Source organism: Convolutriloba macropyga, chromosome 1 (assembly GCF_964194025.1).
Source record: "Convolutriloba macropyga chromosome 1, txConMacr16.3, whole genome shotgun sequence".
In the NCBI taxonomy this organism is placed as follows: domain Eukaryota; kingdom Metazoa; phylum Xenacoelomorpha; order Acoela; family Convolutidae; genus Convolutriloba; species Convolutriloba macropyga.
The window spans coordinates 67683051-67706177 of NC_134468.1; the positions used below are offsets into that span (position 1 = coordinate 67683051).

The 23127-nt window shown below is 35.0% G+C and overlaps 1 protein-coding gene across 1 annotated transcript; it reads right to left on the reverse strand.

Moving 5' to 3' along the window:
- Positions 1-41: 41 nt before the first annotated feature.
- Positions 42-22758, reverse strand: LOC142350860 (acid-sensing ion channel 4-B-like). Its single transcript, XM_075402847.1, has 4 exons — positions 22691-22758; positions 19340-19483; positions 15604-15767; positions 42-289 (listed from the first exon to the last, which is right to left on the reverse strand). The coding sequence occupies exons 1-4, from the start codon at positions 22752-22754 to the stop codon at positions 110-112; spliced, it is 552 nt and encodes a 183-aa protein (XP_075258962.1). The 5' UTR covers positions 22755-22758; the 3' UTR covers positions 42-109.
- Between the last annotated feature and the right edge of the window lie 369 nt (positions 22759-23127).

A 23127-nucleotide genomic window follows, 5' to 3' on the forward strand; every position in this document is an offset into this window, starting at 1 on the left:
TAATTTTCATTTGTTTAGACAAATTATTATTGTATACCCACACGATGACGCACATACACACATTGACTCAATTACATATGCATACACGCAGGCACGCTAACACACTTGGTTAGTTTCTGCGAAGTAAAATTTTAGTGCAGAAATATATCCATTGAAATATCTCAAACATGGTCATTATACTCCACCCCACCCACAGTCCCATGTTGCCTCCCACTGTCCCAAACAGAATCGCATAGTTGTATTTGGGCTCTTCTTTGATCTCCGTGTAGGACAGCGACTCAAATCGGATCTAGACATACATACTAAATTTCTCTGGATTTCAAAATTTGTGGAACACTTTAACTGTTGGTTAAGTTTTGTGTGAAATTTCACAAGCTTAATATTTAATATGCGTAAATTTTTCTTTCAAATGAAATCAATAACTGAAATTCATTCAGCTCAAATAATGTTTCAATGGTTTTTAGGTTGGCGTTTTTCGATTTCGAGAAAAAACATATGATAATCGTCAGAAAATTCGAGGTTCACAAACTTAACTTCCCAAAGTTTTCTGCTTGTTATTTGGAACTTTAGTTTATAGAAATGAGTTTTCACTAGGTTGAATTAGCGAATAGATCTAATTTGGTAATAACTGAAATGAATGATTCAATGAGTTGCGGGATAAAAAAAAACAATGTTGATGGCTCTCGATTATGCTTTGATTTCCGCCTCTCTGGTTGCCTTGTAATGAAATGATACAGGATTCATGGCCTGTCTCTAAGAAACTTTGAATACATAGAATGCCTCTCTATACTTCACCGAAATTGAACTGAATTGGGGTGCTGTCGGTTTTTATTGCGACTTGGCTAATTTCAAAATTGACTGAGCAGTGGTGAAACACGATGTAAAAATAATTAATTCGCGTAAAAATGTATTTTTTTGTTTTGGAACAAGCATAGTGATTAAAGAGAAAATATCGTGCCTATTTCAAGCCTCCAGCCATTTGATCGACCAAAAAAAAACAAAATTCAAGTAGTCTTTACAAAAGCGAGGAAAGTGTTATTGATTAGCATATACTTTTGATTTTACGAGCTTGTTTTGATTTTACGTGCTGTTTTTTAGTATTGTTTGATAAGAAATTTGTCATCTTTGATAAAAATTCCGATTAAGTTCATCGTTTTCTATTAAAATCTTTTAGGTTGTCGGAATTTTTACACATAATATATTCGTTTCAACTAGCTGGCTAGAAAATTTTATGTAAATTTGGATGATTAGGAGTTACATTTGATGATGTTTTTCTAATTAAAACTTTTAAGTGTTTCATTTTGTAATTTCACTTTCTTTTTAAAATCCATTTTTTTCACCATCTTATCTGAAAAAAAAGTTATTTTGATTATGATTTGATGACCTTAAGTTATGAAACATACCAAAACGATAGCTTTTTATGAACATATTTTGGTAAGACTTGAAGTAACTGAGCTATTAAAAACAGTAACTATGAGACGACCTGATGAAGAGTAATATTGGCTTTTTTAAAATTGGGTGAGCAGTTTTGAAAAATGATCTGAAAATCAAGGATGCAAGTAAAAAAACATTGTTATTTCGTTTGGGAAGACGTTTGGTAAGCAAAACACTAATAGCGATCCTATTGTAGCCACTTTAAAAGGGGTTAAAGTTTAAAAGGGGCTAAAAATTGGGTCCAGAAACAGTGCCCAGGAGACAAAAATTTTGTTAATTTTATGAACTTAATTATGTATTCCCAACTGGACAGTAAGTTAGCAAACATGATTGATTTTACGAGCTTTTAACTTTTGGAACTATTCCCAGTCACTTTACACGGCTCGTTTTTCGTTGCTATTTTCGGCAAGTGCAACTGTGAAGAATCAGATGATCCCCGATCATTCTAATCCCATTTCAACGAATTGACATTTGATGGTTTGCTAGTTTGCTCGTAGTTGATCTCTCATATGTTAAGTTTATTTTTTCCAAGTTTTTTAAATTTTTATTTTTTTTTCACAAAATCTCTGCTGCACTGTGTATTTTCGAATTGTTTCTGTATTATATGATTAGAAATTATATTATCATATTTGGTTTTTTTACTTGCTTTTTGCCTCGGCAGAAAAATTAGGCGTTTTGTTGGTGTTTTTGTTTTCTTCTAGGTTTTTGCCTTTACAACTTAACTTTGAAAACTATTTTTTGATCTACTCCAAAAAAACACGACCTAATCCATCTTAGGTTGCCATTTTTTAGATAAAGAGGATCGCTGATCAGTTTGTATCAAAAACAGTATTTGATATTTGTGTATTTGAAATCTTAGCCAGCAGTTTTTCTCTCAGATCCCAAGTTTGTTCAATAATTGGTCAGTTGTTTCTTTATTGTTATTTTTAAGAATATTATCATCTTTCAAGACTGAACAAATTAACTTAAAACAGTTTGTCACATTTTAAACAAAATATTTGTAATAGAATTAGATCGCTAGAATAATTTGTGTATCATGATGATCGGAAGATATGGAATGGAAAAGTTACGTGTTTCGTTTTGTGTCTCCATTTTCCTCCTTTTTTCTATCATTCGCATCAACACATTCTCATGATTACTAGTAATTTTTGATTAAAAGTACCTGATGTCTCGAAGTGTCTCTTTTTAATTTGCTTTGAAAAAGAGCTGTATTGGGTAGTTTTCAAAACAACTGATTCATGATTGGAAAATCAATGCAGCACAAAAAAATTGCTTCTGAGCAAAGGGAAGATAACCTGACTACTTTGAGCGCTCTGTCTTTTGAAAAGCGCAAAAAATTAGGTGCAAGCCCTCTTCTGTGCGACAACTTTTGCTTTTTCTTTAATATTTATATGTGGATTTAAGAAAATGGGCTCTTCTAGATTTGTTTAGCATACATTTTGAATTTATAGTTCTTCGAAACCATTTTTATTTCAAGTCAGTCTACAAAATTATTTCTCGGCTCCCATCTCTGCAATTTTTGCACAACCGCATGATATTGCATCTTCTTATTCAATTTTCGATGATTTCATTTTTTTTATTAGCTATTTTCGCGCGCATTTTTATTTTGGTCAATTGAATTGGGTTTTATCTATAGTTTTTAAGTATCTTTTTTAAAGACGTTTATAATCATTGATTAATTTTCAAACAACTTTACACGCATAATTTTTTTATTTCGTTTGAATTTACTTTATACATATTTTTCTGTACTAGGATAGTTAGAAAAAACATTTCAACGTCTTACTATTTTTTTCTCAGACAGAAAGTTTTATAAGTTTCTTCTGATGACCTTAAGAGCCCCATATTATGCATTAGTCTGAACTAAAATTTTAAGTTTGTTTTTCTTTTAGTTTTCGCTTTTTCCTGTTGACCTTTGATTCAAAGTGTGGCCTCAAACTCGTAGATGTTTCGATAGAGCATTTAAGGCTAATAGACTGCTCCCAGCGAATTTGGTTTAACTTTCAATATACTTTCTGCGTCCTTTGTTCATGTTTTTTAGTTGTTTTCATAAATTTTGATTGTTTTAAATTGAACTAGAAATTGAATTCGAGAGGAGATTTAGACAAACCGTAAAAGAAATGACATTAAAGATTTAGAAATTTTGAAAAACGGATTGTCTTTAGTTACTATCGGAGATCAGCTTATCGTGATTGTTCTTGGAGTCAAATAGAAGTCAATTTCAGGTGCCAATTTAGAGAAGCCAGATCAGTAAAGAAAATATGAGATAAATGGATTTGATCTGCGGATCTTTTATTATACACTAGAAGATAGAAGAGGAAAATTACTTTTTGAGTCAAATTGGGCTCTAAAAGCAATACACAAAGTTTAGGTTTGAAAACAACTCATTCTTAATTTTTCCATCATAATTCAACTGTCTAAGTCTCTGCTCATGTTTGAATTCAAAATAACTTTAAAAAATATGAAAATGTCTGATCACGATACCAGTGGATTCTGGAACAAGCTCGGAGTTTAAGCTAACCTAATTTTTTAAAAGTTTTTGATGATGGAAGAAAACAAGTAGCAATTTGCAGGCAGCGTCAATTTTACGGGCTTTTAGTTTTTAGCACTATTTCCAAACACTTTACACGACTCACTGTTTGTTGCTATTTTGGCAATGACAATTGTGAAGAACCAGATCATCCCCAATCTTTCTAATCACCTTTCAGAGATTGACATTTGATGGTTTGCTGGTTTGCTCGCAGTTGCTCACTCATATGTTAAGTTTATTCTTTCAAATTTTTTTAAATTTTCATAATTTTTTCGAAACAAATCTGCTGCAATGTGTATTTATTTCTGTATTATATGACTAGAAATTATATTATTAAATTTGGTACTCTTTATTGCTTTTTGCTTTGGCAGAAAATTTAGTCCTTTTGTTGATGTTTTTGTTTTCTTTTAGTTTTTTGCCTTACCATCACAAATTTGAAAACTATTTTTTGACCTACTCCAAAAAAAACACGACCTAATCCATCTTAGGTTGCCATTTTTTAGATAAAGAGGATCGCTGATCAGTTTTGTATCAAAAAATGGTATTTGATATTTGAGTGTTTGAAAACTTAGCCAGCAGTTTTTCTCTCAGATCCCAAGTTTGTTCCAAAAATTGGTCAGTTGTTTCTTCATTGTTATTTTTAAGAAGTTTATGATCTCTTAAGACTTAACAAATTAATTTAAATCAGTTTGTCACATTTTAAACAAAATATTTGTAATATAATTAAATCGCTAGAATAATTTGTGTATCATGATGATTGGAAGATATGGAATGGAAAAGTTACGTGTTTTGTTTTGTGTCTCCAGTTTTCTCCGTTTTACTATCATTTGCATTAACACATTCTCATGATTACTAGTAATTCTTGATTAAAAGTACCTGATGTCTCGAAGTGTCTCTTTTTAATTTGCTTTGAAAAATAGCTGTATTGGGTAGTTTTCAAAACAGCTGATGCATGATTGGAAAATCAATGCAGCACAAAAAAATTGCTTGTGAACAAAGGAAAGATAACCTGAATACTTTGAGCGCTCTGTCATTTGAAAAACTCAAAAAATTAGGTGCAAACCTTCTTCTGTGCGACAACTTTTGCTTTTTATTTAATATTTATTTGTGGATTTAAAAAAATTGGCTCTTCTAGATTTTTTTAGCATACATTTTGAATTTATGATTCTTCGAAACCGTTTTCATTTCAAGTCATTCTACACAATTTTCTCTAGGTTCCCATTTTTGCAATTTTTGCGCAACCGGATGATCTTGTATCAGTTTATTCAATTTTCGATTATTTGAATTTTTTAATGAGCTGTTTTCGCAAGCATTTTAATTTTAGTCAATTGAATTGGGTTTTCTCTGTAGTTTTTGAATATCCTTTTTAAAGACGTATACAATCATTGATTAATTTTCATAGAACTTTACACGCATAATTTTTTTATTTGTTTGTATTTGCTTTTTGCATGTTTGTGTGTACTAGATAAGTTAGAAAAAACGTTTCAACGTCTTACTGTTTTTTTCTGAGACAAAAAGTTTATAAGTTTCTTCTGACGACCTTTAGAGCCCCATATTTTGCATTTATGCATTAGTCTGAATTGATATTTTGAGTTTGTTTTTTCTTTTTGTTTTCGCTTTTTCCTAATGACCTTTGATTCAAGTTGTGGCCTCTAAATCGTAGGTGTTTCGATAGAACAATTCAGGCTAATAGACTGCTCCCAGCGAATTTGGTTTAACTTTCAATATACTTTCTGCGTCCTTTGTTCATGTTTTTCATAAATTTCAATTGTTTTAAATTTAAGTAGATATTGAATTTGAGAGGAGATTTAGACAAACCGTAAAAGAAATGTCATGAAAGATTTAGAAATTTTGAAAAACGGATTGTCTTTAGTTACTATCGGAGATCAGCTTATCGTGATTGTTCTTGGAGTCAAATAGAAGTCAATTTCAGGTGCCAATTTAGAGAAGCCAGATCAGTAATGAAAATATGAGATAAATAGTTTTGATGTGCGAATCTTTTATTATACACTATGTCATACGAGATGGATATTACCCTCAGAATATTCATCACCGTATTTAGTTCATGTTTTCTAGTTGAAGGGCAGGTGCTTTATTTTAGTTAGTTATTTTCAGTTCATCATGCTTTCAACCCACCTTAATGTCTGTTCATACTTTAGACAGGAAACTGTCTGTTCACACTGTAAACATTTTTTTAAGTCCTTCTTGTTTCGTGATCAACTCGTGAAATAAAGTTATTTCCTTTTAAATTTCATTTTAGTGATTTTATTTGTCATTCTTCAATTTGCATCGCTATAATTCAGTTTCAATTTAACTTCAGTAAATCGCTTTTCAAATACGCCTGCATAATTGAGATTGAGCCATTCGCACCGCGAAAAAACAATTCAAGGTTGAGAATTCAAATAGCATAAAGATAATTGGCAATCACGATGCAATTGCCCTAGCTCAGTGGTGTAATAAGCATTCGCGACTCAATTGACTAAAACAATAGTAATTGAGTATATAATGGCGCAGTCAGCAGCTGAATCCAAAAAGACGCCCCTTCACGTTGACGCATTTAGTGAGAAACAAACTGCTACCCCACCTCTGACGTGGGACAAGTGGACACATCAATGGAAGCTAGCCTTGTTGGCAAAAGAAGAGATACAACTCGAACTCTTGCTGAAAGAACCACCGGCAACAGTCACATACCCTACTGAACCGACATACGAGAAACCAGTGGAGAACCATACACAAGCAACGGAAAGGGACCCAAAAGTTCGCAATCAGCAACTCAAAGTTAATTGGCTAAATCAATGTAAAAAGATAGATGGAGTTCGCATTTTGTTTGGAGATAAGCTGTGGGAAATTTACGAATAAAAGTCAGTATCATTACTGTTTTTGAGTATTGGAAATGAATGACGTCGTATTTTTAGAAGTGAAAACCCCAATTTTCAACTCGAGAAAGAACCATTCAAAGAACTTTGGCGAACAATGGAGGAATCTGTCACTAAAATTAGAAACATCACGTATGACCACTTTGTCTTCTTTTTGTCCAAACAAAAAAAGGGCGAATCTGTTGAAAGTTTTTACGGTCGTCTAATCGAGCAAGCAGAAAGCTGTAGTTTTGGAAACGAAGAAACTACTCTTATTCGGAATTGATTTATAATTAATATGAGGGATAATGAGACTCAAAAAGAATTGCTAAAGGAGACTGTTGAACCTACTAAAGCACTCGAGATGATAGTTCAAATGGAAATGGGGGCACAAAATCAACAAAAGATAAATCAAAACTTGGCTCTAACTACAAACTTAGTCAATGCTGTTAACACTTTTCAAACTCGCAATTGCAACGCGAATTACCAACCAGCTCGCAAGGACTTCACACCCACCCATCTGTACCCCAAAACTATCAGCACACGAGTGTTTGTACTAATTGTGGCCAACGATGGAGCTAAAACCATCGACAAATTTGCCCCGCGAATGGCAAAAAGTGCAATAATTGTGGTATAATTGGACACTTCGCTAGGAAATGCAGAAAACAAAAAATATCACAAGGACAGACACCCAAACCTCCACAAACAAATGTCAATCAAATAAAACTGCTGAAAAACGATAATGAAGAATCCGTTAATTATATAACTAGCTATCAACAGCTATACGAGCAAGTCTATGACTCCAATTATGATAGCAACTCTGATAATTATGTGGCGGCCATTTCCTGCGATTCGGCTCATCAACTGGAACCCTTAAATACAAAAAACCAGTTTGGAGAAGTACAAGCAAACGCAACGATTGACTCTGGAAGTGTAGTTAGTCTCATCACGAAGACGCTAGCAAATCGAATCTTTCGAACTACACCATCTGCAAAATGGATCACTACAAAAGAGAGCAGGGAATTAAGAACTTTCTCAAAAGAGCCAATCAAAATCCCTGGACATCTCGAGACAAAGGTGACATACAATAACTGGACCTGCAAAGATGCCCGCCGAACAATTGTGGAGGACGATCACGAAATCATCATCGCGAGAGATCTTTTCAATAGTCTTGGTCTTGCAATTGTCCAAAAGCAACAACCAGAGAATGGTAAATGTGTTAATAATTTTAATAATTCTACATGTAAGACTAAAGAGACAATCGTGGCTCAATTTCCTCATTTGATTTCAAAAAATGGCATCTCAAAGACACATGTAGTGAAATCAAAATTTCATCAAAAGTTTACAGCAAAGCACCAAAAAGGTCGACGCGTTCCCATTACTCCACAACCTAGTGTTACGGTGGAATAAAAACGTCTACAGAAAGAAGGCCATATCGAAAAATTATCTAGTTGCTCATACGAATATTTCATATCTCCAATCGTTTTCACAGTTAAAAAAGATCAATCTATCAAAATGACATTTGACTCTAAAGTATCAAATAAAGCAATACATATACAAATACCAAATGCCAAACATTGACATGCTAATAGACACAACCTCACAACACCTTGCAGACACTCAAAACGGTCAGCAAGCATATTTTTCCACACTAGATCTCAAATATGTCTATAGTCAATTACAATTGAACAAAGATACTGCGAAACACTGTAATTATAATATTATTTGGGGAGAATCTAGAGGCACTTATAGATTTAAAACAGGATTCTATGGCCTCACTGAAATGCCGGCAGAATTACAAAAAGCAATGGACTATACACTGATAGGTCTACAAAACACCTACTGTTTCTTAGATGACATAATAATTGTTAGCACAGGTTCCGAAACCGACCATTTAGCATATGTCACAAAGTGTTTCAAAAAGTTAGATGAAGACGACTTGAGAATTAATCTCCAAAAATGTCATTTTGAAAAAACGCAAATTGAATGGCTGGGGTACAAATTTACCCAAACGGGCATATCACCACTTGAAAGTAAAACTGCAGCAATTTTAGCAATACCAGCGCCATCAACACTAAAACGCTTACAATCCTTCCTCGGGTGAGTACATTACATTAGTAAATTCATACCACATCTAGCACAATTATATCATCCACTTAGACCACTTCTCAAAAAATCCACAAAACTTATTTGGTCAGAAGAACATAATAAACATTTCCACTTAATAAAGGAGAAAATTGATGCCAGTACGGAAAAAAGTCACTATAATCCGAAATTAGACGTTAGAGTTAAATGTGATGCATCACGCTCTGCGCTGGCAAAAGCCCTTGAACAAAACACACCTGAAGGTTGGAAACCAATATCATTCGCGTCGCGATTTCTAAATCCAACAGAAGAAGGTTACAGTGTTATTGAATTAGATTTATTGGGGATAGTTTGGTCCATTGACTACTTTAAATATTATCTGTATGGGAAAAACTTCACAGTCAAAACAGATCATTGTGCACTAATATCCATTTTAAAAGAGCACAGATCAAATAGATCATACAATAGTCGACTTTCTAGATGGATTGACCGATTACTTCCATACAACTTCACAATTGAACACATGCCGGGAGCAAAAATGGGCCTGGTAGACTACATGTCCAGAAACCCATTTGCACAAGCTTAAAAAGTCTCTACATATGACGAACATTTCGTATTAGCAACAATATCTAAAATTCGTGATTCAATGAAACGTCTATTTCAAAATAAACAAAACACTACACAAAAACTTAATAGCATATTACGAGTACATTTACCCTCTTATCGTTCAAATCAATAAATCGCATCGCAAATGCTTACATCACTAAACTATAATCTAAAATTTAATACTCAACCAGTTGCATCACAGTTGCATTGTGGAAAGTTATTACCATTCGCGCCGCAATTAATATTCTCAAATTCAACAGTTAATCCGTATTTAACTACACCGTTCGCGTCGCAAATGCCTTCTAAAATTGCAAACTCAAAATTCGTACCATATAATCCTACAGCAAATTATTCACATTTCATTAACAAATTCACTGCAAAAACACTGCAAATATCAAACAATAAATAATGTGAACAATTTGAACAAGTAAACCCAATAGAGCCCACAATTGGTATTTAATCAAGTAATCAACACAAATATGTCAAATTAACCGCGAATGTAAAATTTTCTAAGTATAAATACAGCCCACAGAAACATATATTGCTCTTGCCCAAGACTCACTCAGAATAAAGTCCAATCAGAAGAACTCCGTCACTTCAATCACTAAAATGCCACGATCGAAGACAAATAAAGCTACCCCAAGTAGAGCCCGAGTCAACTTCTCATACAACACTCCCTCAACGCAGGCAACAAATACTTCATCCAACATATAAAAACAACCCCTTCTGGTAGTCTACTTGATGCAGCAGAGGACTTGCGTTTCACCGATACCCTCAATAAAGTCTTCAGTAAAAAACTACTAGCAATACTCACTGGGAAAGATGCAATTTTGAAAGAACTCCGCGACTGTGTGCTCAGAGATGACCCGGACAGATTGAAGGAAATTAGCCCAAACATCTTTTCTTATTGGCGGGACCTTAGTGTGACAAAGGGGTGCATTTGTCTGGACGAACGGAAAGCAATACCGAAGGCAATCAAGGGCGCAGTATTAGAAGATATCCACTAAACGCAACCTGGGAGCTTTGCTATGCTGTCGCTAGCACAGAATGTTTGGTGGCCATATTATCATCGGGATATACTGGCGAAAGTCAGTGAGTGCAAAGCCTGCACGGAAACTGGTAAGAATTTAAAATCAGTGATTCCGCACTGCAAATGGACACCTTTACCAAAATCTATTGAACTAAATGACGAAATCCTAATAGATTTTGGTAGGCTAAAACCTAACGAAAAAGGCATAGAGCAGTATTTTATTACAAGGGTAGACAGATATTCAAAACACCCTACACCTGAAATAGTAAATAACGCTTCTGGCACAAATGTAATTACATTTATAAAAAACTAAATATATAATCACGGTGTACTTAGAACAATAAGATTAGATCAAGCTAGATGTTTTACAGGACAAAATTTTGAAACATTTTGTACAGAAAAAAGATCACCCCTATATATGCACCCGCAAATGACCACAGGGCAATAGATTTAGCAGAACGTCTTATTCAAACAATTAAACAACAACTGTCATGTATGAAAACACAATTAAAAAAAAAGTTTAATTTAGAACAATCACTACATGCAATTATACAACAATTAAGAATATCAAAACAAAATTCAATAGATACTACACCATTCGAGGCACAGTTTGGTAGAACATGCAATCCACCAATTTCAACAATCACCACTAAATCGAATAATAATCATTTAAATTATAATAAACTAATTCAACATTATTTAAATGCAGATATAATTCCTGGCAGATCCCATAGACCTGGCTTTTTTTTCGATACTGAAATCGAAAAACTATTTTGTGCAGCGAACAATCTAGCACAAAAAGAGCAAGAAAAAGTGAAGTATTGCGAATCGCGGCTCATTTGGTCGGAAGGACTAGCACGACCAATTCCGTGTAGCGAACGTAGTGTCCAGGTGAAAATCGCGCGCAAAATCCATGAGAGCCCAAGCCAGAAAAAGAACCTAGATTGTGTGTACGAAGTTCTCGCCCCTGGCAGTACAGTTAGAAAGATAAGTCCAACTGCAAGTGTTGTCAAAGAACCCAACCGACAAGAAGTGCGTGTAAGAAACTCCGACATTGCGAAATTTGGAACGAAAAACGAGCGAGATACGGAGTTGGGCCAATATATTGACCGTAGACCAAAGAAAATTTCCGAGAAAACGCTCGACCAAAAAATAACGAACCATAGATCCGAAAATACTTAGGAAGTAAGAAAATCAAGCGAAACAAAAAACCAGCTGACGATGTCAGTGTTATTTCATTGGGTAGATCTTGCATTTCAACGACGAGTAATTTCGCATAAAACCCGAAGCATGACAACGCCTTTATGAATCGACGGGATATAACACAAATCCTTCACTTTAGCCCGCCTGTGCCACTCGCAGCGCCGCCGAACAATCCCAACACAGCTGGACCATCCGCATCACAAGTGGCTTCACCACAACAGCCAACACCGATTTTACGTAAGGAACGTAAAGAAAAGAGACAATTGACGGTGAGTGATACATCGGACTCGGATACACCATCAGTGCGGAGAAGCAAAAGGAATTTGAAGAAACAGAAAAAGTCTACAACATCAATTGTCGAAAAATACAAAATACGGAGGGATATTCGGCTTATGTTCCCGTATCGGACACAACATTCATTGGGGAAATGTCGCCACGAAACCCCAATGAGAGATGGACTTCTGACCCTAACCCTAATCTACCGAGAGAGATGACGGTCTTAGAAGCTGAAACTCAAGCACAATCTGACTCAGATTAAAACTCAAAACCATTTGAACTCTATGTTTTATTTATTATTTGACATTCTATTATGTATATAACCGGTGAATAAGTATTATTTTTCAGATTTTATCTACTAATTTTTCTCAAACAGGGGGAAATGTCATACGGGATGGATATTACCCTCAGAATATGCATCACCGTATTTAGTTCATGTTTTCCATTGGAAGGGCAGGTGCTTTAATTTAGTTAGTTAATTTCAGTTCATCATGCTTTCCACCCTTTCTAATGTCTGTTCATACTTTAGACAGGAAATTGTCTGTTCACACTGTAAACATTTTTTAAAGTCCTTCCTGTTTCGTGGTTAACTCGTGAAATAAGGTTATTTCCTTTTAAATTTCATTTTAGTGATTTTATTTGTCATTCTCCAATTTGCGTCGCTATAATTCAGTTTCAATTTAACTTCAGTAATTCGATTTTCAAATACGCCTGCTCAATTAGGATTGAACCATTCGCACCGCAAAAAACAATTCAAGGTAGAGAATTCAAATAGCATAAAGATAATTGGCAATCGCGACGCAATTGCCCTAGCTCAGTGGTTTGATAAGCATTCGCGACTCAATTGACTAACACAATATTAGTTGAGTACTATAACACACTAGGTGATATAAGAAGAAAAATAATTTTTGAGTCACATTGGGCTCTTAAAGCAATACACAAAGTTTAGGTTTAAAAACAACTCATTCTTAAGTTTTCCTTTATACTTCAACTGTCTAAGACTCTGCTCATGTTTGACTTCAAAATAACTTTAAAAAACATGAAAATGTCTGATCACGATACTATAAGATTCTGGAACAAGCTCAGAGTTTAAGTTAGCCTTATTTTTTAAAAGTTTTTGATGCTGGAAAAACAAGTAGCGTTTAGCAGGTAGCGTCGATTTTACGGGGCTTTTATTTTTTTATTTTTAGATTTATTTCCAAACACTTTACACGACTCGCTATTTGTTGATGTTTTTGGCAATGGCAATTGTGAAGAACCAAACTATGCCCGATCTTTCTAATCTCTTTTCAAAGAATTGACTTTTGATGGTTTGCTAGTTTGTTCGCAGTTGATCACTCATATGTTAAGTTTTCTCTTTCAGATTTTTTTAAATTTTCATAATTTTTTCGAAACAAATCTGCTGCAATGTGTATTTAGTTCTGTATTATATGACTAGAAATTATATTTTTATATTTGGTACTCTTAATTGCTTTTTGCTTTGGCAGAATGTTTAGGCGTTTTGTTGGTGTTTTTGTTTTCTGTTAGTTCTTTGCATTAACATCTTAACTTCGAAAATTATTTTTTGGTCTTCTTCAAATAACCTGACGTAATTCATCTTAGGTTCCCATTTTTATAGAACAAGAGGATCGCTGATCAGTTTTGTATGAAAAAAGGATGTTTGATATTTGTATGTTTGAAAACTTAGCCAGGAGTGTTCTCCCAGATCCCAATTATGTTCAAATTTTGTTCCGTTGTTTCTTTAGTTTTATTTTTTAAAAAGTTTATTATCTTTCAAGATTTTTCTAGTTAAATGTATTCGATTTGTCATATATTTAACAAAATAGAATGAGATTGCTCGGATAATTTGTGTGTCATGATGATATTGAGATACATATGAAATCTTTATTTGTATATTGGTTAAATAGAAGGGTTACGTGTTTTGTTTTGTGTCTCTCTTTTTCTCCTTTTTTCGTATCATTTGCATTAAAAAATTCTTATGATTGCGATTAAAAGCTTATAATTATGACTCCTTGAAACTTCTATAAATTTTCTTTAACCAAAGATGGTCACTTATTTCGAGTGAAAGTACCTGATGTATTGAAGTATTGATAAAACTCTTCTTAAATTGACTGGAAATAGAGCATTTTTGGGCAGTTTTCAAAACAACTGAGCAGATGTGATGCATGATGCGAAAATCAATGCAGCACACAATTGTTTCTGAAGAACGGGAAGATAACCTAATTGAAAAGCGCAAACAATTAGGTCCAAAACTTCTTGTGTGCGACAACTTTTGATTTTTCTTTAAAATTTTAAAAGTTGATTTAAGAAAATTGGTTCTTCTAGAATTTTCTTGCCTACAATTTGGTTTTAGGATTCTTCGAAGTCGTTTTTGTTTCATATAGTTTTGCACATATATTTCTTGGCTCCTATTCTTGCATTTTTTGCACAACCGAAGGATCTTGGATCATTTCATTCAATTTCCGATGAATTCAATTTTGTTTTTATTAGCTTTTTTTGCGCGCAATTTAATCTTGTCAACTGAATTGGGTTTTGTCTGTAGTTCTTTAGTATCCTTTTCAAAGACGTTTATGATCTTTGATTAATTTTAAAACCTCTTTGCACAATAATTATTTTTTTGTTATTTTGTTTGAATTAGCTTGTTACATGTTTTTGTGTATTAGGATAGACCAATACCCCACCTTCAACCAATCAGAGACTAAGAAGACACTATTCTCTTTTATATAGCGCTACCTTCACTAACTATAGTCAGTCTAATGGAGTAGTTGCACGATGTGTATACCTCTGTCTCCTGTGTTAACTCTTTTGAACATCGTTAGAATTGAAGTGTATCTTCAGTGTTTTACTGAGTCGGTTAGTCTGAGAGATATAGGTCAGCCTACTTCGCGCGCAGAAATAAGTAGCTCTAGCTCTTTATACTTTAAGGCTGTAAAAGGAGCCCACCTCGGGTCTGCCTTACTATGCAGGTCAAGGCCAATTTTGTTTTCTGTTCAATGCAAATGGTTGAACTGTAGTGCAGGATCTGTCCCGCTGGTGTTTTACGGATCTTAAGAACGAAAGATTTGGGAGCTAAACGGAAATTTGTATGGACAAATTGCATTTAGCAATCATAAACAGTCATTACCTAATAAAATCTCTGCGTAAGCAGTCATTTCTTAGATTCAGTAACGGTCATTACTGTCAATTCCTAGAAAGAAATGGCAAAGGAAGGGTAGCTTTCGCTTTTGACAAAAGGTAAAATCTATTAGAAGGCTCAGACAGAGAACAGTTTAATGTAAAATTTTATCACACGATAAGCTTTAAATATCTTGTCAAAAAGATCCATATTAGTTGAACGTAGACTTGGCTATAGAGGTAAGCCTTGAAGAACAGGAAAGAACAAGAGAATGGTTCGTCCGAGATGGTGTAATGGTTAGCTCAAAAAAATTACTCGTAGGATACGCTGTTTCTGTTCAACTAGAAGTCCATTTTCGCAATAATTGCGACTGCTGATACTCCCTAACATAAACTAAATTAAAAACGGATACAAAAATCACTAACGATTGTAAATTTTTGGTGATTATCTTACGCATTTAGTCTTCTCTCACCTCAACTCGAGCTGTGTTGAGTGCTATGGTGGATCTTAGTTCGCTCTCTCCACCTGAACTGATAGCTTGTACTAGGAACGTGTTCAAATTCACAGTTGGCAATCTCTGCATCACAGAAGCGAAGTAGGGCGCGTATTTTCCAGTGGGCCAGCTAGTCGAGGACACTATTGAAACAAGAAGAATATTTTTTTTTGTTCTGCCTTTATGCAAATGATCCGAAAATTCTATTAAGATGTATATCTTAATAGAAAATTAGGATCTTTTTCATTAAGGGAGAAATCAATTCCGAAATATTGAGTAGTTGAACACAAACTTACGTTTTATCAATTGAGAGAGCGTAAGTTTTTCAAATTGATGTATTAGCTTAGATACCTCATACGCATGATTTTTCCGAGTGCCGGATAAGAAACGTTTCTTTCGCATTTGTGTTTGTCGATGAGTTGCGACACAGTCTTTCGTAGATGCGTCATAGACTTTCAGTACTGAATCATTTAAACCCAATACTAAACTGACGATTCAAAACTCATAAAAAGAAAATACCGTGTGACCTAAGAAGATAATTTGATCAATCATGTCGTGTAAAAACCCACAGGCCGTTTTTTTTAAAAGGACTGACAATTAGGTCTTGTGTTTTACATTGCATGCTCATATCTTATTCAGAGCAAAATGAAATGATTGATCTTTTTAATGCAGTTTTGAGTGATGCACCTTTGAAGCTTGAAGAACATATTTTTTATCTTAACGCGTTTCTATTAACGTTAGCGTTATATAAACACAGGTTGAGCTCCAGAACCAAATTTGTTTATAATCAGACCCAGTCGAGCGCACACCCGTGTGTTCCCAGACCGAAATTACAGGGTCTAGACGGAATTTCGAGCGCACTACAGTCTGGAGTTTGCCCGGAGATGGTCTGATCAGAGGTCAATTTCGCCTGAAAAGTCTGATCATAGGCGGTTTAGAGTGCACTTGGGTCTGATCAGCGGTGAATTCGAGCGCACTTGGGTCTGATTATAACCTATTGGAGCGCACTTAGGTCTGATCTGGAGTTTGAACGAGTATAGTATGTACGATCATGACCACTTCGAACGCAGGATAGTGTCTGATAATGACCATTTCGAACGCAGTTGGGTTTGATAATAGACGGACTTGAGAGCGCCTATGACTGACCATAACCTCTTTGAGCGCATGATAGTCTGATTATAACATTTTGAACGCATAATAAAAACAATTTCGCCGGCAACCCGTTTTTCTCATAGCATTCACCTCCTGGTGGTGACACCCCAACCCGGGTAATATCAATTAACATAACCGACTAACTTCGAGCCAATTGCTCTCAAACGAACGGCTAGTGTTTGGCTTCGAGAGTAGCCTGTTGGGACTGAGAGAGGCTAGAAATAGCGGGGGGGGGGGTTTACCGGTGTGTGTATTTGTGTGTGTGTCTGTGTGTGTGTGTGTGTGTGTGTGTGTGAGTGTGTGTGCGTGTGTGTGTGTGTGTTACGGGGATCAATGTGATGGGGGTAGGTTTGAGAAGGCTAGATGAGAGGGGAGTGTTGGTGGGGGATAATGGAGGGGCTGATGGGGGGTTAGGGGTTAATGGGGGAGGGGGGCTCATGGGTGAGGGGGGCTGATGGGGGGTTTTTACTGTTTTTGATAGGTGGTCAACTGAGGAAGTGGTCTTGACTGAGTCTGATCAGAGGTTAATTGGGTTTGGAATTGGTCTCGATCCTGAATTTGAGTCTGGACCATGGTCCGGAGATAGCCCGATCAAAACTCCTTTGGTCTGGAAAGTCTGATGAGAGACGCAATCAGACTGGAAATTCTGATCAGAGGTTATTTCGGTGTGGAAATTCTGATCAAAGGAAAATTTAGTTCTGGACCTCAAGTTGGGAAGATTTAAAAGCAGTAAATGACAGTTAAGTACATGTTGAATCTAGAACAGTAGCAACAAATTGATGAACTGTGATATTGAACCATCAGTTCTTTGTTACAACAGATATTGTTTTTTCGGTTTTCTTGCTGTATATCAAGATAAAAAAGTGTTTCATTTCAGATTTTATATATGTGGCTCACTACTTGGCATATACCAATACAGTGTGTTTCAGTTTATAATCCGCATTCAATCTGAAAATCCAACCCCCCCCCCCCCCCCATCATCAATTAATTCGAGCCATTTGCGTATGTAGGTAGCGTTGTGAGTAGTGAATCTTCTCCCTGATCTGGTGTTGCCGTGTTCCAAGGTGGATGCCTGCGCTTCGCGCAATTTATGATTGAGCTAAGAGATTTTTAACAAACTGATGGGGTCACCGCTCGGGTGAAGAACGCTAAGCAGGATAGCAGTTGAATATTCAAAAGCAAATAACGTTCGGCGTAGTTAGAAATTTTTCTTTCTTTTTTTCGAAAGGTTTTTTTTTTCGTTTAGCCAATAAATAATTGTCTTAATTCTTAATGATATAGCATCTTGTTAGATTTCTAACTTTTTGCTCAAGATTGTTCTTCAATAATAACTTTAGGTATTGGTCCACTTTTCCTCATAGCTGATCTTATATTGAACTTGAGAGATTGTTATGCTCCCATTTGGCATCCTGGACTGGTGGTGCCTTCCATGAATGAGTTAAAATCTTGCCAAAATGATTTTGCTAGGCTGTTGTAAAAACACAACATCATGTAAGTTTTTTTTAAAAATTTTAATGGATAAGCATCAAAGGACCTTTACACACATGCCCACACACACACCACACTCACCACACACACACACACACACACACACACACACACACACACACACACACACACACACACACACACACACAACAAACAAACACACACACACACCACACACACAAACACACACACACACACCACACACACACACACACACACACCACACACACAAACACACACACCACACACACACACACACCACACACACAAACAAACACACACACCACACACACACACACAAACACCTACACTACACACATACACCACTCACACACACACACCACACACACAAACACACAAACACACACATACCACACACACAAACAAACACAAACACACACACACGCCACACAAAAACACACACTCACACACACAACACACACAAACACACACACACCACACACACACCACACACACAAGCACACACACACCACACACACACAAACACACACACACCACACACACAAACACACACACCACACACATATACCACACACACACAAACACACACACCACACACACAAACACACACACACACACACCACACACACAAGCACACACACACACACCACACACACACATACACACACACCACACACACACCACACACACAAACACACACACACCACACACACAAACACACACACACACACACCACACACACACACACACAAACACACACACACACACACACCACACACACACACAAACACACACACACACACACACCACAGACACACACCACACACCCAAACATACACACACCACACACACAAACACACACACACCACACACACACTACACACTACACACACAGACACTCACACACCACACACACACACACACACACACACCACACACAAACAAATACACACACCACACACACACTACACACTACACACACAGACACACACTACACACTACACACACAGACACACACACACACACACACACACACACACACACACACACACACACACACTTTAAATTTCTGACCATGTTTTTTTGTGTTTACCTGATTTCTGCAGAATCCGTTCTCTACAAGCCTGAGTACATCCACACATGTCAACTCTGCTATTGAACTCTCGTTTGACCATCTCAACACATGTTTTGTGTCTCCTCCAGAAGTCACACTTCTGCTGCGACTTTTCCTTGAAATCTAGGAGATTAACAATGTGATCAAAGTTGTTGATTGATGGTTTAATGGTTCAACGAACCCTTATTTCAGGTTCTGTGGATTGAAAACGAAAAGTTGCTAATGTGTTGTACGAGATTCTATAATAAAACAGAATGAAGTGTTCTCATGTTTTAAAACAGATATAACAACGAAACTAGCAACATTTTATCTTACAAAACAAAAAGCTTAATGTTTTTTGACGTTGTCTTTTTGAAGATTCGAATGATAATGACTCAAAAGGAGGAAGAGGAAAATATGTATCATTTATTTATTGGCTGTACAATCTTAATGAGAGCAACTATTTTCTCAACTTTTTCAACAGTTTCTTCACGAGTTATTGAGTGATTGTTGAATTGATATATTTATTCATCACTTGGAGACATGCCGTAGAGCGAAGAAGCAGGATCAGCGATGTGGGTTCACATATAATGTTCCCAACCGTCAAAACAAAAGTTGTATCGAAAAATGTTTCTCAATGAAGCTCATCCTAAATTGGCACAGATTCATAGGACAGAAAAATTGTCACATTCATTTTCCAGAAACAAAATTAACTTGGCCCGACTGTACAATCTTTTTGGATACAACTTCTTTTATGCGTCGCTTTCCCGATTTCAAATTTGAACTATGATATCGGCTCAGCAAAAGAAATCAGAGGAAAATTCGTGATTAATTATTTGTTTCATTCCAAGTAAAGAGAGGTTGCATTCGGACAAATTTCGGAGAAAAGACAAGAGGAAAAAACAAAATTTTAAAACTTCTATGGAATATCTTGGTGCCAGAAAGCTTTAAAGCAATTGATTAAACAAACACTAGGGAAAATATTTGGATCAAATTGCTAAAATACTTGACAGGGAAACACCGTCTCTGAACTTGCCTAACAAATTTGCTCAATTCGATTAAATAATTCCGAGTTTGTTGTTCCACAAAAATAGCCCAGTTAAACTTTTCGTTTCTTCAAGTCAGACAAGATTTTCATAACAAAAATTTGATAAATTTCAGAGAGAACCAGATAAAAATGAGAAAGAACAAAAAAACGGAAGAGGAAGAAAGATTAGCCGGCACATTTTTTGTAGGAATAGCTTGACAATGTTTGTAAAGATAATTTTTATAATGTTTTTATTCTTCGCTGTAATATCTACGAAAAGAAAAAAATGAAAAAAAAACGAAATTAGTCACTTCAATGTTTTTTAGCAACAATAAATGTGCTTTGTTAGATCAAAAATAGTTAGATAAAAACGAAAACTGATTTCACATGGTTGAATTTAAAATTATTTGGGATTGATGAAAAGTGTTTAGATAAAAACAAAATTAATTAAACAAGGTTGCATTTAAAATTATTCAGAAAAGGTTGCCGGGAAATAAGAAGAAAAATTTAAAATATAAGTAAAATTATTTAATAGATTGTATTAAAGTACACTAAGCAAAGTGTAGCTTCAATTTCACTTGTGACATTACCATTTTTGTTTTTTTTTAAAAAGCACTTGATTATTTTTCACGGAAAAAGTTTTAAAAAATATCTATTACGTTACTTATTGTCATCTTGCTCATAGTATAATTGTTTAGATGTTTTCAGGAGGAAAATTCATGATTAATTATTTGTTTCATTCGAATTAAATAGAGGTTGCATTCGGACAAATTTCAGAGAAAACACAACAAGAAAAAAATAAAATATTCAAATTTTTTTTGAATATGTTGATGAAAGAAAGATTAAAAGCAACTGATTAAATAAACACTAGGGAAATTTTTTGGATCAAATTGTTAAAATACTTGACAGGGAAACACCCTCTCTGAACTTGCCTAACAAATTTGCTCAATTCTATTAAATAATTCCAAGTTTGTTGTTCCACAAAAAAGCTCAGTTAAACTTTTCGTTTCTTCAAGTCAGACAAGATTTTCATAACAAAAATTTGATAAATTTCAGAGAGAACCAGATAAAAATGAGAAAGAACAAAAAAACGGAAGAGGAAGAAAGATTAGCCGGCACATTTTTTGTAGGAATAGCTTGACAATGTTTGTAAAGATATTTTTATAATGTTTTTATTTTTCGCTGTAATATCTACGAAAAGAAAAAAATGAAAATATAAAAAAATAGTCACCTCAATGTTTTTTAATAGCAATAATTGTGCTTTGTTTGATCAAAAATAGTTAGATAAAAACAAAAAAATGTTTTCACAAGGTTGATTTTAAAATTAGTTGGGATTGATGAAAAATAGTAAGATAAAAACAAAATTGAATAAACAAGGTTGCATTTAAAATTATCCAGAAAAGTTTGCTGGGAAATAAGAAGAAAAATTTTAAATATAAGTGAAACTATTTAATAGATTGTATTAAAGTACACTAAGCAAAGTGTAGCTTCAATTTCATTTGTGACATTACCATTTTTGTTTTTATTAAAACGCACTTGATTATTTTTCACGGAAAAAGTTTTAAAAAATATCTATTACGTTACTTATTGTCATTTTGCTCATGGTATAATTGTTTAGAAGTTTTAGATGATTTGGAAGAATTGTTTTAATATATTGTTTGATTTGATAGGTATTTTATCACATATTACACAATAAAACTTCTGGTAAGCTTGAAATTATATCATGTGTGCTCTGATATAGTTTTGCATAATAAAAATTTTTGGTACGCAATTTATCAGAATTTTTTTACAATAAAAATGACCGAAATACAAGAATGTAATTGCACTAAATCTTAGTGACTGATTGAAGGTTGTAAACGAGAACGAATCATTTCGGTTACAAATGAGTAACTTTTTTTGTCATAACTCGTGAAATTCTCAATACGTGATAAATTTGACATATATAATATATTTTTATTTGTCCTGCTCAGTTTCTGTCATATGATTTTTTACGCCCCTATGCTCTGACATGGTACCTTAACACATGGCATTTACTTTATTGGCACTACAGCATATACTTTTAGAAAAAGGGCTGGGTTTTCAACATGATTTATCTGTTAAGTTACTATTTTCAATACGTTAATCATCAAAGTGCAATAACCCAGCTTCTGGTATATCAAGCTAATAGAGGTGTACTTAACAGAGTTTTGGTATTGGTCGCATGTCAGGCCGTGTTTCTGGAGATATTAGGCTAGAGTCCTCAATAAACTCTAATTCTTTAGCAGTATAATTGAGCCAGCTATTATTAAGACAGTTGGTTTGTTACAAACGTTAAGCCTCGATACCTGCATCATCGCTGATATCATGGAACAGCAACGTTGTACAATTGCACATTTTCACAATTTGCATTTCGCGACAGATGCTGCGACAGTTGTCAAACGTATACGCCTTCCCACTCATTCTCTCTGACAATCTCAGTGACTTGGGCCAAGTCTTCGAACAGTTTGAATAAGGGTGACTTTGTCTGTGAATAAACTTCTGTTTTAGAGTCACGAATGTTAACGCCCCAGCTGTCAGAGGAATAGGTTCCGAATCTAGAGGGAGGTCCTCGCCAGGGTTTGAGAGCATAAGAACTGCTCCGATGTTTTGACCTGTAAGGCCAAGATATTCGTCCAGATCCAGAAAGAGAGATACTTTCAGGCCGCTGTTAGGTCCAAAATTGACAGTTTCAATCACTTCTTCCGATGATAAGTCTTCAACTAAGTTAAAACTGAAGCAGTTG